This window comes from Vipera ursinii (assembly GCF_947247035.1).
Source record: "Vipera ursinii genome assembly, chromosome: 1".
NCBI classification, from domain to species: Eukaryota; Metazoa; Chordata; class Lepidosauria; order Squamata; family Viperidae; genus Vipera; species Vipera ursinii.
Window position 1 is genome coordinate 355,737,685 of NC_139512.1, and position 16,680 is coordinate 355,754,364.

At 44.9% G+C, this 16,680-nt stretch overlaps 1 protein-coding gene across 8 annotated transcripts in view; it reads right to left on the reverse strand.

The window, feature by feature from the left end:
- The window catches only part of LOC310650912 (aldehyde dehydrogenase family 3 member A2-like), a 38,319-nt gene that overhangs the window by 19,339 nt on the left and 2,300 nt on the right, over positions 1-16,680 (reverse strand). For 3 of the 8 annotated variants that reach the window (XM_083379750.1, XM_083379749.1, XM_083379754.1), the window contains exons 2-3: positions 7,015-7,189; positions 1,737-1,968 (exon numbers count right to left, since the gene is read on the reverse strand). In XM_083379750.1, coding sequence (XP_083235876.1) covers positions 1,737-1,968; positions 7,015-7,189 — 407 coding nt within the window. Of the gene's footprint in view, positions 1-1,736; positions 1,969-7,014; positions 7,190-12,014; positions 12,261-16,116; positions 16,185-16,419; positions 16,578-16,680 lie in introns of those variants that run through there. The other 5 variants (XM_083379751.1, XM_083379752.1, XM_083379756.1 and 2 more) reach the window with 5 other exon arrangements.

Below are 16,680 nucleotides of genomic sequence, written 5' to 3' on the forward strand. Positions count from 1 at the left end.
TTAAGCGAGTTGACGTCCCCCGCTCATCAGAGTGGTAAGTAGCTTTTTTGGTGGTCTGTCAGAACTTCGAATTGTTGCTAAGCTACCGGTTGTAAGCCGTGGGCTACCTGTATTTATTCTGTCTTTATCAATTAATTGAAATGAATGTTCTTTTACAGATGTGATTGCTATTTTTGCCATGTGTTGTGATACAGGCAGTCCCCGACTTACGACAGCCTTCCATCCTTCCGAGGTAGGTAAAACGAGGACCCAGATTGTTGGGGGCAATTAAGCTGACTTTGTAATAATGCCGCTTGGGGGGTGTGTGTGTGAAAGCCCTAATAAGCAGGCATATCCATAGAATGAAGGCTACTGCTAAGCTTGTAAGGCGCCCTGAGTCTTCGGAGAAGGGCGGGATATAAATGGAATTAAAATAAAAATAAAAAAATAAATTTAGTGACCATTCAAGGTTACAATGGCACTTTGAAAAGTGACTTACGACCATTTTGCCCACTTACCACTACTGCAGCATCCCCGTGGTCATGTGATCACATTTCGGACGCTTGGCAACCGACTCACATTTATGACGGCCGCAGTGTCCCAAGGTCACGTGATCACCTTTTGACCAGCAAACCCAACGGGGAACTCAACAGCTGCAGTGATTCACTTTCACAACAGTGGCAAGAAAAGTCATAAAATGGGGCACACTCACTTATTTATTTTATTTTATTTATTTAATACTATTTCTATACCGCCCTTCTCCCGAAGGACTCAGGGCGGTGAACAGGGCAAGAATAAAAATACAGATTACAAAAGTTAAAACTAGATTAAATAAGTGCCCACATACTAAAATACATCTTTAAAACCCCAATAAAATAACAATAGCAAACCCCCCCCCCAATCCCCTCATCAGGCCAGGCCAGCTTGTTCAAAAAAGTATGTTTTTAGCTCGCGGCAAAAGGAGCGAAGGTCGGGCGCCGTCCGGAGCTCAACCGGTAGCTGGTTCCATAGCTCCGGGGCGCCCACAGAGAAGGCTCTCCCCCTGGGGGCCACTTAGGCAATGTTTCACTTAGCAACATAAAACATTGTGCTCCAGTGTTTCAGCCATAGTTTCATTCCATGCAGCATTAACCTTGTGAACTCTCAGGCTTCCCCCTTCCGTTATATATTCAAGATGGGACAGGGTTTAATATTTTATTGTTATGTATATGTAGGGGAGGGACGCGGTGGCTCAGTGGGTTAGGACGCTGAGCTTGTCGATCAGAAGGTCGGCAGTTTGGCGGGTCGAATCCCGAGTGCAGAGTGAGCGCCTGTTACGCGTCCCAGCTTCTGCCAACCTAGCAGTTTGAAAGCACGTAAAAATGCAAGTAGAAAAATAGGGACCACTCCGGTGGGAAGGTAACAGCGTTCCGTGCGCCTTTGGCGTCGAGTCATGCCGGCCACATGACCACGGAGATGTCTTCGGACAAGCGCTGGCTCTTTGGCTTTGAAACGGAGATGAGCACCGGCCCCTAGAGTCAGAAACAACTAGCACGCATGTGCGGGGGAACCTTTACCTTTACCTTTATATGTAGGGGTGTGGGTCTATACAAATGTTGCATGTAGTATGTTTTAGGTGTGTGTCAGGGATGTGCTTCACTTTGAGAGCAGGCCACTAAATTTCATTTTTGATGCGTGCCGTTGTGCCCACGGTAAAAAAAAAATGACAAAAAAGATTATCTTGTCTTAGCAACATTTCAAGTGAGTAAACCACATACCTGCCGCGATGGCTGCTATCAGAGGCTGCATGATCAAGACAAAGGGGTAGTTCCACGCCCCGATGAGCAGGACCACGCCAAGGGGCTCGTGATGGATGTAGGTCTTGTCACTCAGCGTGAGGATGCTCTTCTCCACGGCCTGGGGACTCGCCCAGTCGGGAAGCTTCTCCAACATCAAGTCAATCTCGCCCAGCGCGATCATAAACTCATAGCTGAAACTGTTGTATTCACTCTGCAAAGAGTCGCCGACGTGTCAGTCAAGAGGTGATATATAACATCGTCGAATAAATAAATGAAAATAAATAAAGACAGGCAAGTTTTGCCCGGCAGTGAGATGGGTACCGAATACATTTAATAAATGAATCGTTAGAGCTTTTGTTTAAAACTCTTAAGTCTGTGCGGATAACTGGTGATCGTCATAGGGGCTGCAATTTCAGTTCTAGGCGGGTGACGGTCGTTAAGCAAGTCAAGCCTGATTTGACGGTGTTTTCCGTGGTGGTCATTGAGTGAACACGGAGATTGGAAAGTCAACACTGCAGTCATTAAATGAATCCCGGAAGAACAAGTAAAAGAAACAATGATAATATGGGCGAAGAATTTTGGATAAAATATAGAATTAGAAGCTTGGCAAAAGTTATGGGAAAGAACTATTAAATTAACTGAAGCAGTGGCGTATAAAATGTTTTACAGATGGCATATTACACCAGTGAGATTAGCAAAGATGCTTAAAAATACTTCAAACAACTGTTGGAAATGCAAGCAAAGACCGGGTACTTATTATCACATCTGGTGGACATGCCCCAAAGGAAAAAAAGATTTTAGGTTAAAATACATTTACGGTTGGAGAAAATGACTAAAATACAAAAAGACTTTAAACCAAAATTATTTCTGTTAGGAATAATAGGAGCCAATTATGAGAAAGATGGCAGATATCTAATACTACACATATTAACGGCAGCAAGAATTGTATTTGCCCAACATTGAGAAAAATGAAAACTTACCAACTGAAGTACTAATTAAGAATATTCTAAAGCAGGGGTGTCAAACTCAATTTCATTGAGGGCCGCATCAGCATTGCGGTTGCCCTCAATGGGCCGGGTGGGCGTGGCCAGGGTGGGCATGGCCTACTGGGTGGGCGTGGCTAGAGTGTGTATGGCCTATTGGGTGGGCGTGGCCAGCTCTCCATCCTTGGCATCAAGGGTGCCTATGGGGGCCTGGGCAGGAGTGGGACAGATCTGAGGGTCTCTGGCAGAAGGAGGGTCTCTGGGCCAGGGCCAAGGCAGTGGGGGCCATTCCCTCACTGTTTCCAGGATGGCTTCGCGGGCCGCATGAAACCACTTCGCGGGCCGGATCCGGCCCCCGGGCCTTGTGTTTGACATGTCTGTTCTAAAGCGTGCAGAAATGGATAGATTGACTTTAAAGATTAAAGAGAAAGAAGACTCCGTGTACTTTAGAACATGGGATAATTTCTATCCATGGCTAGAAAAACGAGTCAGAGAGAAAGGAACGTGACATATAATTTTGAATACATATTAGCAAGTAGAAGTCTCGTTTAGACTACTGCAACGCTCGTGACCTCTGGTTTAGACTACTGCAACGCTCTCTACATGGGGCTGCCCTTGAGGACCACTCGGAGGCTCCAGCTGGTACAGAATGCAGCCGCGAGAGTTGTGTTGGGAGTCTCCCGATACTCCCATGTTACACCTCTGCTCCGTGAGCTGCATTGGCTCCCAGTTGTCTTCCGGGTGAGATTCAAGGTGCTGGTAAGCCCTACATGGCAAGGATCCGGAGTACCTTAGGGATCACCTGCTGCCGGCATCAACTTCCCTCCGCCCTGTGCGTTCCCACAGAGAGGGCCTCCTCAGGGTGCCACCGGTCAGAGAATGTCGCCTGGTGACCCCCAGGGGGAGGGCCTTCTCTGTGGGCGCGCCGGAATTGTGGAACCGTTTGCCGGTTGAGCTCCGGATGGCGCCCGACCTTCGCTCCTTCCGACGCGATCTGAAGACCTACTTGTTCGAACAAGCCGGCCTGGCCTGATGGGTGATGGGTTTAGATTATAATATTGTTTTAATGTATTTTAATTCATTGTTCTTAGTTTCTGGGCACCTGTTTAATCTCTTTTAATGTTTGTATTCTTGTATTTTTATATGTTTGCCCTGTTCACCGCCCTGAGTCCTTCGGGAGAAGGGTGGTATACAAATAAAATTATTATTATTATTATTATTATTATTATTATTATTATTATTATTATTATTATTATTATTATTATCGAGTGATGAATTAACCTATTGTTTATGATAATATATATTATTATCATAAACAATTATCATAAACAATATTATTATTTATGATAATATATATTATTGTTTGTTAAACACATGAACCCAGACATTATGCTGTTTGCTAAATATTGAAAATATTATTTGGAAAACCCCCAACCCCAACCGTAATCCTAACCCTAATCCCGACCCCACCTTATTCTTAGCCCTATAAAAACTAATAAAATCTATATATAAAAAAAATGAATCCGTGGTTCGCTAGGGGGAAAGGGGTTTTGGCCGGAAAATGGAAGTAAACACTGTTTTACTTTAGGAGAAAGCCTACTATTCTACAACCTATTACAATACTAGACCACACAGCATCAACAGTAGAGAGCTTCAGGTTTCTAAGTTCTATAATATCTCAAGATTTAAAATGGACACCTAACATCAAAGATGTCAGCAAGAAAGCACAACGAAGAATGTTCTTCCTGTGCCAACTCAGAAAATTCAAAGACTGCCCAAGAAGCTGCTGATACGGTTCTGCAAAGGAATTACCGAGTCTGTCATTTAATGAAGAGAAAGACCTGGGGAGGGACATTTATTTATTTATTTATTTAATTGGATTTGTATACCGCCCTTTCCCGAAGGACTCAGGGCGGTTAACAGGGTAATTAAAACAAGAAATACAAAAATTAAAAACAATTAAAAGATTGCAACAGTCCCTGAAAAAGTAAAAAACCCCAATTAAAATTAGAATTAAAATTCTCAGCCTGGGCCAGAGAGCTCGAAGAGCCAGGTCTTCAGGTCTCGGCGGAATGAACGGTAGTGATAGCAGTGTTCCAGTATCTCAGAGGCTGCCCCAAAGAAGAGGGAGTTAAGCTATTCTCCAAAGCGCCTGAAGGAAGGAGAAGAAGCAACGGATGGAAACTCATCAAGGAGAGAAGCAACCTGGAACTAAGGAGAAACTTCCTGACAGTGAGAACAATTAACCAGTGGAACAACCTGCCTCCAGAAGTGGTGAATGCTCCAACACTGGAAGTTTTTAAGAAGAGACTGGACAGCCATTTGTCTGAAATGGTATAGGGTTTCCTGCCTGAGCAGGGGGTTGGACTAGATGACCTCCAAGGTCCCTTCCAACTACTACTTCTTCTTCTTCTTCTTCTTCTTCTTCTTCTTCTTCTTATTATTATTATTATTATTATTATTATTATTATTATTATTATTATTATCACAGCCAGATGTTCAGACTGGATTTGGCATTTTTGTCTACCTATCGAGTCCTTACCAAGGACCTGGGATAGGCAGATATAGGAGTATAGCCAGCCGCACCAACAGGCTGAAAAACAGCTTTTATCCGTGGGCTGTTAGGCTTTTGAACGGGAAATAATTTTTATAAACTTTATGCAGAATTGACTTGCGAGGCCGGTGTGTGGTGCAATTCGTTCACAGGGTGTAATAAGATGGAGGGTTTGTTGTCACTGTGAGTTGGGGGGTGGGAGCACGAAGGGAGGCTCAGCTAATCTCAATGTATACATGGTTGTACTTTGACAATAAAGGTTCATTAATGTGGATGTTTGATGGTATCACAGATCTCGTCGCAGGATGGAGGCAGTTCCCAGCAAGGCCGCCTTTTGCAATTGACTAATGGCGAATTTGTCAGTGCCGATGATGGTGTCCCAGTGGTGCTCCAGTTGTTCTGGGATTGCACCCAAGGCGCCTATGACTATTGGTGCCACCCTTGCTTGCCTTTGCCACAGTCTTTCTATTTCTATTTGTAGGCCTTTGTATTTTGTGATCTTCTCCAGTTCTTCCTCGTCTATTCTGCTGTTTCCAGGCACTGCCACGTCACTCTCCAGACTTTTTTTTGTCTTTCTTATCGACAATTGTTTATTGTTATTATTATTACTGTTGTTGTTATTTGCAACTCTATAACTGTCTGGCTTGGATCTGCAACCAAACAGGACAGACGCAGACTTCAACGGATAGTTAGAACTGCAGAAAAAAAACAATTGCTACCAGCTACGGGCAAGAAAGAGGTCTGTGAAAATAACTACAGACCCCTCATTTCCTGGACGTAAACTATTTCAACTTCTTCCCTCAAGATGACACTACAGGGCCTTGCACACCAGAACGACTAGACACAAGGATAATTTTTTTCCCCATGCCGTCACTCTGCTTAACAACTAATTCCTACAACACTGTCAAAATACTAGTAGAGCTGTAATAACTCCTCATCTTTCCTATTACCTATCCTTATCTTCTTACAACTATAACTTTGCTGCTTGTATCTTACAATTTATATTACTTTGGGTTTTTTTGTACCCTAGTATGGTTTAATGTTGTTTGCTAAGCTGGTACTCTATGACTATCACTAAGTGTTGCATCCTACGATTTATGACGAAGTGTCGTATTTCACTATTTATGATGCATGTATTTTCATGTTGTATATGGTCATGATTGTCACTATTACTTGTATGTACACTGAGAGCTTATGCACCAGAAACCAACTTCCTTGTGTGTCCAACCACACTTGGCCAGTATTCTATTCCATTTCCGGGAAAAACAATGTAAATCGTGGTTATGCGGGGGACTGAAAACAAACATAAATGTAGGCCAGTTGCCAAACACCCCAAATCTTGTCATGTGATTTTGGAGCGCAGACCTGCCTGGCCATCAGAACTTTGAATCCAGAAAATCAAGGTGGGAAAATCTTGAATTTCTTTCTCACGCTTTCCTGATTTCCTGATTTCCCGGGATAGGCTCCTCTTGTACTAAAAGCCATTTCCTCCATGTATGAAGGAGAATCAGGGTGGGAAAATCTTGAGCTTCTTTCTCACACTTTCCTGATTTCCTGGGATAGGCTCCTGTTGTACTAAGAGCCACTGTATATTTCTTCCACCTGCAAGAGAAATCCCAGGTCGACTGCATTCAGACAACAAAACAGCTACTTGGGGATCCTCTCCATCCTCAGCATTCTCCATACCGCTGTCAACTCACCAAAACGCTACGGCACAAACCTTGTTGAGATCCGCCTTGAGGGCTGCAGAGAACTCCTTCTCTTTCTCCTGTATCATCTTCTTTAAGGCCTTCAGCTGCTGGATCCGGAAAGCTAACGGGCGGGTCTTGCCCGTATTGAAGGCAGCCCGGGCCTGCTCCACCGTTTGCTTTAACTTCTCCATCGCTCCTTGGAAGCTGTGAGAAGACAGAAAAAGTCAGTCAGGGTGTTCTGTACCAGCCTGCTACCGGCCCTGCAGAAAAAGCAGGGACAACCCCTTTACAAACAGCAAGAGGCTGGAATAAAGCCTGCCAAATTTATTAACATAAAACAGACACCAACCATGAAACAGGAGCTATGAAACAGGAGCTATTCAAGCGGTTGCCTTCAGCAAACCAGCCCTCCCACGCATTCCCCTTTAATACAGTTCAGGGCGTGGCTTCTCTCTGCCTCCTTCCGAGGTGCCCCATTGCCTTCCTCTGTTTACTCCTGATTGACTGCCTCCTGCGTCGGGCGTCCTTGAACAGGGCCAGCTGTGGGTCATCTTCATCCACGCTGTCAGGCTCACACAGCTGGGTCTGCGTCGTGACCAGGTGGGAGGGGCCCGGCTGAGGGCTCTGCGGAGCCTCAAGGCCATCATCAGCAAGCTCTCCAACACCCCCCTCCTCCTCCTCTGAGTCGTCCGACCCAACTGCCGAACCCACAGGCTGACCCTGAATCACAACACAGGGCAACTAATACTGAATAAGGTCATAAGCGAGATAGCACTGATGACGTTAGCTAGTTTGGAAATGAAACGTCTGCAAGAAAGCTACCAAGCTCAGAGAGTACCAAGGGACCCCACAGACTGCCTCCTCCTCATCTTCCTCCTCCTTCCTTCTAGCCCTGATGATGTTCCCTAGTTGGGTCATGAAACGTTTGCAAGAAAAGAACCTCAAAGGGCGCCAAGGAATCCACCCTCCTCCTCCTCCTCCTCCTCTCCACAAACCTCCCCTCTCTTCTAGCACTGATGATGTTAGCTAGTTGGGTTATGAAACATCTGCAAGAAAAACAACCAAGCTCAGTGTGTATCAAGGACCCCACAGTTTAACCCTGAGCTAAAACTGTTGGACTATTTTAACTTGGTTAACCTTGTTCATTTTTTTTTATTGCTGTGTATTTCAACGGCTCCTTAATCGAACATATTCTGCCCAATGACTGCATTTTTGTGTGAACTGGATCTCATAATAATAATAATAATAATAATAGACTAATGTAACCATGCAGTAGAACATCTCTTTCTGTTCTCATCCTCTGGAACACAGCAATTAACCCGTCAATAAATAAGATACACAGGTAAAATGGATTTTTAACCCATTTATTGGTTTAAGCCTCAATTAAAAGGTCTGGCCCCTACATTTTTGTACTGTGAACCGATGTGGCAAGGAAGTCATAATCTGACTCTTTTAGAAAATGGATTTTGGGCAGTCACATCCTTCTCTGCCCGCCCCCCCCCCCCAATCACCAATATACATCTTGGTTAATTTACAAGACCTTACAAGATTCAGCTGTGAGGCCCCTAGCAAAGTAACTGCCTAGAGTAGTGGGGAGGTCTCCGAACTTGGCCACTTTAAGACTTGTGGACATGCAGGCTGGGGAATTCTGGGAGTTGAAGTCCAGAAGTCTTAAAGTGGCCAAGTTCGGAGACTCCTGCCTTAGAGGAGGAGTAGTAGTAGAAGTAGTAGTAGTAGTAGTAGTAGTAGTAGGAAGAATAAGGAGGAGGAGGAAGGAGGAAGAGAAGGAGAAGGAGGAGGAGGAGGAAGAGGAGGAGGAGGAAGAGGAGAAGTAGTTGGAAGGGATCTTGGAGGTCATCTAGTCCAACCCCCTGCTCAGGCAATAAATCAGCTCTGCCCTCCTACTCATCCTGGGGACTTAACAGGTTAAATTTGAACAAGTGCCGTTTAGAGGCCAGCAGAATTTAGCTCCCAAAATTGGAATGCCACTGTCCTTTCCCAACAGGTGTGAGAACACCAAGGCCCTGCCAAGAATTTGTGGTCTCCTTGATCACCACCCCCATTGTGTTCTCAGCCAACACCCACACCGGATTGGATTTCTTAAGAGGCATTTTAGCCACACAATATCCTGGCAGGTGACCCCGTTTGACAGCACAGCCCTCTCTTCAAGCAGCTCAAGTGGAAATTCAAAGCTGCCTCTTTTTAAAAACAGGCTTTTCTTTGCAATAGTGGTGAATATCTGTAGCTGGGATGAAGGTGGAATTTTGGCCTCCGAGCTTGTGGGTTGGTTTCCAGATGTTTCGTTACCAGGCTGGCTAAGATCTTCAGTGGAGTTTAGGGAGGGTCATTGTTGGTGTTCTTCTGCTTATAAGGGCTTCAGGTGTGGGTGTGTCAAGTGAGGGCCTTGTGATGGGACAGGTGTGAGTCATCAGGGAGAGTCTTGTGGTGGGGAAGTTCCATTAAATTCCTGGCAACGGCTAGTGCAGGGGTGGGCAACCTCGGCTCTTTTATAACTCATGGGCTTCAACTCCCAGAATTCCTGAGTCAGCATGGGGAACGATGGCCCTTTTAAGACTTGTGGACTTCAACTCCCAGAATTCCTGAGCCAGCATGGGGAACTATGGCCTTTTTATGACTTGTGGACTTCAACTCCCAGAATTCCTGAGCCAGCCATGCTGAGGGGAAAGGGAGAGGTTTCCATACTGAGCCATGCTGACTCAGGAATTCTGGGAGTTGAAGTCCAAAAGTCATCAAGGGGGGGTATAGTTCCCCCATACTGGCTCAGGAATTCTGGAAGTTGAAGTCCACGAGTCATAAAAGATCCCAGGTTGCCTACCCCTGGGCTAGTGAGTTAGCCTGCAATACAGCATCCTAACCATTGTGCCACCATAGGGAGGAAGGGAGGGAGGGGAGACAAAGACATGATAGCAGTATTCCAGTATCTGAGGGGCTGCCACAAGGCAGAGGGGGCCAGGTTGTTCACCAAAGCACCAGAGGGCAGGACGAGAAACAATGGTTGGAAACTGAGCAAGGAGAGAAGCAACCTGGAATTAAGGAGAAACTTCCTGACAGTGAGGACAATTAACCAGTGGAACTGCTTGCCTTCAGAAATCGTGGATGCTCCATCCCTGGAGATTTTTAAGAAGCTGGACAGTCGCTTGTCTGAAATGGGACTCCTGCTTGAGCAGGGGGCTGGACTAGAAGACCTCCAAGGTTCTGTTCTGTTCTATATACTATTCATTCTGAATTCCATTCCATTCCATTCTATTCCTAATTTTTATTCTATTCCTAATTCTTATTCTATTCCTAATTCTTATTCTATATTCCTATTCTATTCTATTCCTAATTCTTATTCTATTCCTAATTCTTATTTTATTCCTAATTCTTATTCTATATTCCTATTCTATTCTATTCCTAATTCTTATTCTATTCTGTTCCTAATTCTTATTCTATTCTATATTCCTATTCTATTCTATTCTATTCCTAATTCTTATTCTAATCCTAATTCTTATTCTATTCCTAATTCTTTTTCTATTCTATTCCTAATTCTTATCCTTCCTTCCTTCCTTCCTTCCTTCCTTCCTTCCTTCCACTTAGATTCCTCTTCCCAGTGCTTTACAGCCCTCTCTAAGCGGTTTACAGAGTCAGCATGTTGCCCCCCACAACAATCTGTGCGACCTCAAAAGAATGGAAGGCTTGAGTCAACCTTGAGCCGGTCAGGATCGAACTCCTAGCAGTGGGCAAAGTCAGCCTGCAATACTGCATATCAACCACTGTGCCACCCTGGCAAGGAAGGGAAGGAGGAAAGAATAGCACTTAGTGCTTTACAGCTCACCCTAAGCAGTTTTCAGAGTCAGCATGTCGCCCCCCCAACAACCTGGAAGGTTGTTTTACCGACCTTGGAAGGACAGAAGGCTGAGTCAAACCTGAGCCGGTGACACTCAAAGTGCTGGCAGCCGGCAGCCAGCAGAATTAGCCTGCTGGCCTCACAAGATCGATGATTCGTTAAGGTGCTTCCAAGTAAAAGAGCAGCACGCAGGGATGCAATCCGTCAAAGCTTTATTTAATGATAAAGTAAAAGGCATGGAGGCATCCATGCCTGGGTTGAGCTCATGGATCATTCCCAGAGGGAGCTTGAACAAGAAAGCAACAAGAGAGAGCAGCCCCTGAGCAGAGGTTTTTATGGGGGTCTTCAGCCCCTCCCTTACCAATTAACTCTCACCAATGGGGCTGCAGGAGCCGGGGACCCCTGACCCACCAGTGGGAGCAAAGATGCCTCTTTGCTCCCATCTGATGACCTTTTTGGGGAACTGCCATGGCTGGCACAAAAACATCTAACATTCTAACCATTGCACCACCAAGGCTCTTAAGCGGGGAAATTAACTCAAATTATCCCAGCTTAATGTCTTGCGTGAATCCAGCCCAGGAATTCCAAAACAGAGCCAAACTTCCAGAAGGGAGAGACAGCTGCTTCCCCTGATGAATTCCTGCCTCTGCCAGAAGATGATGATCTTGCCCCTCTTTTGCACTTCAACCTGCAAAATGGGGCCGGGGATCACCTCCTACAAAGGACCCCTTTTTACCCATCTCTGCTCCGCCCCCCCCCGCCCCCCGAATCCTTCCAGTTCTGCCACTCCTGAAATCCAGCCAAATTCTTCCTTGTTGAGCAGAAATTCAAGGCAGCCCATCTCTTTTTTTTTTTTTTTTGAGCAAAACAGGCAGACATCCGCCAGGAGAAAGCTGGCCATAACCTGCTTTGCTAAGGAATCCCCCTCTCTTTCAGTAGGCAGAAATTCAACAGGAGGACCAGCTGTGCTTTTTAAGGAGCAGCATCCCTGGCAGAAAGGGTTGGACTAGATGACCTCCAAGGTCCCTTCCAACATTATTGTTGTTGTTGTTGTTGTTGTTGTTATTATTATTATTAATTATTATTATTATGTTTAAGCAAGAACTTCAGCCCCCGCCCCGCAGTCCCAAATTAGGCCAGAAATCCCACAGGGCGATCCTCCCTGCCCAACTTTCGCCTTACCTCTGCAGAATCTGGGATGCAGCAGGCAAACACTCAACAGGGACAGCTGCTTCACCCACCCACCCACCCCAGCGGCAGACCCAACCAAGGGTTTGGAGGCTCTGCACCTGTTGAACTTCCGCCTGTCTTGCTAGGAAATAACAGCCTCCAGCACCGCCCTCAGACCCAACCTTGACATTTTGCAACGACCATCCCCACGTCTTCAACTCCCGCCCGTGTTCCGCGACGCGCCACGCCTCCGCCAGGCTCTCCGGATGGGCTTTTCCGCCTTCCGGCCCCGTGCCCGACTACTGGCAGGCTCTCTTCCGGTCTAGGCAAAGCCCCCGCCCCGCCCAGGCGCGGGCGTTGGAGAAGTCCCGCGAGACAACCTAACAAGGCGCCCAACGGAGACCAGAAACCTGCTCTCTGCTGCCGCCAGCGGTGTTCTGCGGTACTGCGGGCGCCTTTTGCAGATCGTCCGCCCGTACAAGAAAAGAAGGCTGGCTGGATGGCTGAGGAATTCTGGGAGTTGAAGTCTCTTTAACGTTGTAGAATAGAATAGAATAGAATAGAATAGAATAGAATACAATACAATACAATACAATACAATAGAATATATGGAATGGAATGGAAGAGAAGAGAAAAGAAGAGAATGCAGAATGGAATGGAATGGAATAGAATAGAATAGAATAGAATAGAATAGAATAGAATAGAATAGAATAGAATAGAATAGAATAGAATAGAATAGAACAAGCAATAGGATATAGAATAGAATAGAATCTTTATTAAGAATAAAATAGAATCTTTATTTAGAATAGAGTAGAATTGAATATTGAATAGAATTGAATATTGAATAGAATAGAATAGAATTGAATATTGAATAGAATTGAATATTGAATAGAATAGAATAGAATAGAATAGAATAGAATAGAATAGAATAGAATAGAATAGAATAGAATAGAATAGAATAGAATAGAATAGAATATCTTGGGAGGGGTAAAACCAGCTGAGGTCCCAAGTTGAGAAGAGCATATAGGTAGTCCTTGACTTATAATTATTTGCTTAGTGACCACTTGAAGTAACATGTGACCATTTCTCACACTTAGCTGCAGCCTCCCCGTGGTCACGGGATCAAAATTCAGACACTTGGCAACTGACTCATACTTATGACGGTGGCCATGTCCTGGAGTCATGTGATCCCCTTTTGCAACCTTCTGACAAGCAAAGTCCATGGGGCAGAACTCGGTTAACTGTCTCGCTTAGCAACGGAAAATTTGGACTCAGTCAAGGACGACCTCTATACCAAAAGCCAATGGGGGATGCCAGATTCACTTAACAACCGTGTGACTAATTTAAGAACCGCAGTGATTCACTTAATAACCGTGTCAAAGTAATTATGATTTAGCAGCTGACCGGCAGAAGTGATATATAGAGAATGAGTCAGCAGAATATTTGGGGGTAGTATCCCTTTAAGAGACTGTGTCTGAGGAGAATAGCAGTTGGAACTTTCTTGCTCACTTCAACCATTTGACTAGAACTGACTATCTTGTATTCCAGGGGTCTTCCAACTTAGCCCTTTTATGACTTGTGGACTTCAACTCCCAGAATTCCTCAGCCAGGCAAGCTGGCTGAGGAATTCTGGGAGTTGAAGTCCACAAGTCATAAAAGGGCTAAGTTGGAAGACCCCTGTTGTATTCTGTATGCTCCCTAAATATTGTTGTTTCATGTTGTATATTAAACCACCGTTCTTTTAACAAACCACAGTCCGATGTTTATGCTCCTGTGTGATCACAAGAAGAAAATGAGAAAAAGGCTGCAATAATTTACATTGATAAACCACCAGCTGCGGCCAGAAAGGTCGTAAAATGGGACAAAACTCACTTCACTGTCCCACTTAGCAACGGAAAGGTTGGACTCGGGTGTTGTAAGTTGAGGCCGACCTGTACACCAAAAGCCAATAGGGGAAGGCAAATTCCCTTAACAACCGTGTGACTGACTTAATAACCGCAGTGATTCGCTTAACAATCGTGGGCAGACAGGTCGTAAAATGGGACAAAAGTCACTTCACTGTCCAGCTTAGCAGGGGAAATTTTGGGCTCAAGTGTGGTCGTAAGTCAAGGACTGCTTGTAATTATTTGCCTCATCTGGAGGGCTCCGCTCGTGGGGAGAAGAGGCCAGGAAATCTAAAAACTCCGACGCCAGATAGAATTAACGGAAAGCCAGTCCTCGTCCTTCTCAGAGGAAATGAACAAAGCCTCATCATTATGAAAAGGAAGATATTTTCACCCACTCAATTACTAGCTGGCTTCGTCACTCCACTCTAAATATATCAGTCTGCGACTCAGGACCATGCCAGTAAACACTACAGCCAGTCCTCAACTTACAACAGTTCAACTTACAAGCTAGAACTAAGGAGAAACTTCCCGACAGTGAGAACAATTAACCAGTGGAACCACCTGCCAGCATACTTTTAAGATGAGCAGACTTTAACTCCCAGAATTCCCCAGCCAGCCTGCTGTAAAATGGGTGGGCTTCCACTCCCAGAATTCCCCAGCCAGCAGGATTTAAGAGCGGTGGACTTTAACTCCCAGAATCCCCCAGCCAGCATACTTTTAAGATGGGCAGACTTCAATTCCCAGAATTCCCCAGCCAGGATGCTTTAAGAGGGGTTGACTTCAAGTCCCAGAATTCCCCAGCCTGCCTTCTTTAAGGTGGGTGGACTTCAATTCCCAGAATTCTCCACCCAGCCTGCTTTAAGAGGGGTGGGCTTCCAGTCCCAGAATCCCCCAGCCAGCATACTTTTAAGATGAGCGGACTTCAACTCCCAGAATCTCCCAGCCAGTGTGCTCTAAGACAGATGGATCTCAATGCCCAGAATTCCCTGGTCAGCATGCTTTAAGGTGCATGGACTTCAATTCCCAGTATTCCCTTTGCTTGAAGAAGGGTGGACTTCCATTCCATTGCTAGGTGTGGAATTCTGGGAGTTGAACTCTACCTACTTTTAAGCTGCCAAGGTTGAGAAACGCTGATCTAGCCTGTCAGAGAGAACAAACGGCTACAAGCCAGAACTTCAGCCCTTTCTCAAGAGCAGATCTCTCCGATTCATCCTCTACGCCAGAGTTCCCCAATACAGAACTAAGGAGAAATTTCCTGACAGTGAGAACAATTCACCAGTGGAACCACCTGCCTCCAGAAGCTGTGAATGCTCCAACACTGGAAGTTTTTAAGAAGAGACTGGACAGCCATTTGTCTGAAATGGCATAGGGTTATCCTGCCTGAGCAGGGGGTTGGACTAGATGACCTCCAAGGTCCCTTCCAACATTATTATTATTATTAACAACCTACCTCCAGAAGCTGTGAATGCTCCAACACTGGAAGTTTTTAAGAAGAGACTGGACAGCCATTTGTCTGAAATGGCATAGGGTTATCCTGCCTGAGCAGGGGGTTGGACTAGATGACCTCCAAGGTCCCTTCCAACTTTATTATTATTATTAACAACCTACCTCCAGAAGCTGTGAATGCTCCAACACTGGAAGTTTTTAAGAAGAGACTGGACAGCCATTTGCCTGAAATGGTATAGGGTTTCCTGCCCGAGCAGGGGGTTGGACTAGATGACCTCCAAGGTCCCTTCCTACATCATCATCATCATCATCATCATCATCATTATTGTTAAAACTTTTATTCATAAAACATGAAACTCAGTCAACTGAACACTCAAATTGACTGGCCCTAATGGTTGACACAGGTTGCTGCCAGCATCCTAGGTATCAACCATGTATCTTCTTAAAATGTAAGATATTCCGAGTAGCGCAGTTTGTTGTAGCTTTGCTGGAGTTATTGCAGGAAGCTGCAATTTCTTGATGTGTTTTGCAAAAGTTTTTGGACATAGTTTTTGAACATAGTTCCCAGTGCCCCAATGAGGGTTGGACTAGATGACCTCCAAGGTCCCTTACAACAACAACAACAACATCATCATCATCATCGATGATGATGATATTATTATTATTATTATTATTATTATTATTATTATTATTATTATTATTATTATTATTATAATATCATGTAGCTAGTCCTCAAGCTTATTTTGTTTTTGTTTTTAAGAAAGTTCCTAGCAAGAACAAACCTTTTATGGCAGAGCTGAGCTGCCGCAAACTTCAGCCTAATTTGAAAAGTCATAGAATCATAGGGCTGGAAAGGGACCCTGGAGGTCTTCTAGTCCAACCTTCGCCTGCTCAAGCAGTCAATCCTATTCCATTCCGGCTCCTGTTCTCTTAAGATCTCTGGCTTCTACAAAATGTCCCAGTTTGCAATTTTGGCTGGAGAAGAACAAAGGAGAAATGAGATGGGAAGGGGGTGGGGGGTGGGAACCAAAATATTCTACGTAGATTCTTCTAATTTTTTTTTCTACAAGAAAAGGCTTCCTTACCTGCTTTATTAAGATTCAGCAAATTGTCAGAAGTCTTTCGGGCTGGATTTTAACCCAAAATGGGGGTTCTGTTGAACAGGCTGGACGACAAATTGCAACAGACTGAAGCAATAGTGCACTTCATTTGCACGTGCCCATTCCTAAGGGTTACATAAGCATCAAAGGCCATCGACGAGGCACCAGCGATAAAGAAATATATTGTGGCTGAGTGTCTCCTTTCAAAGTAAACTTTTTATGCCATCAATACACGTCAACAGATCT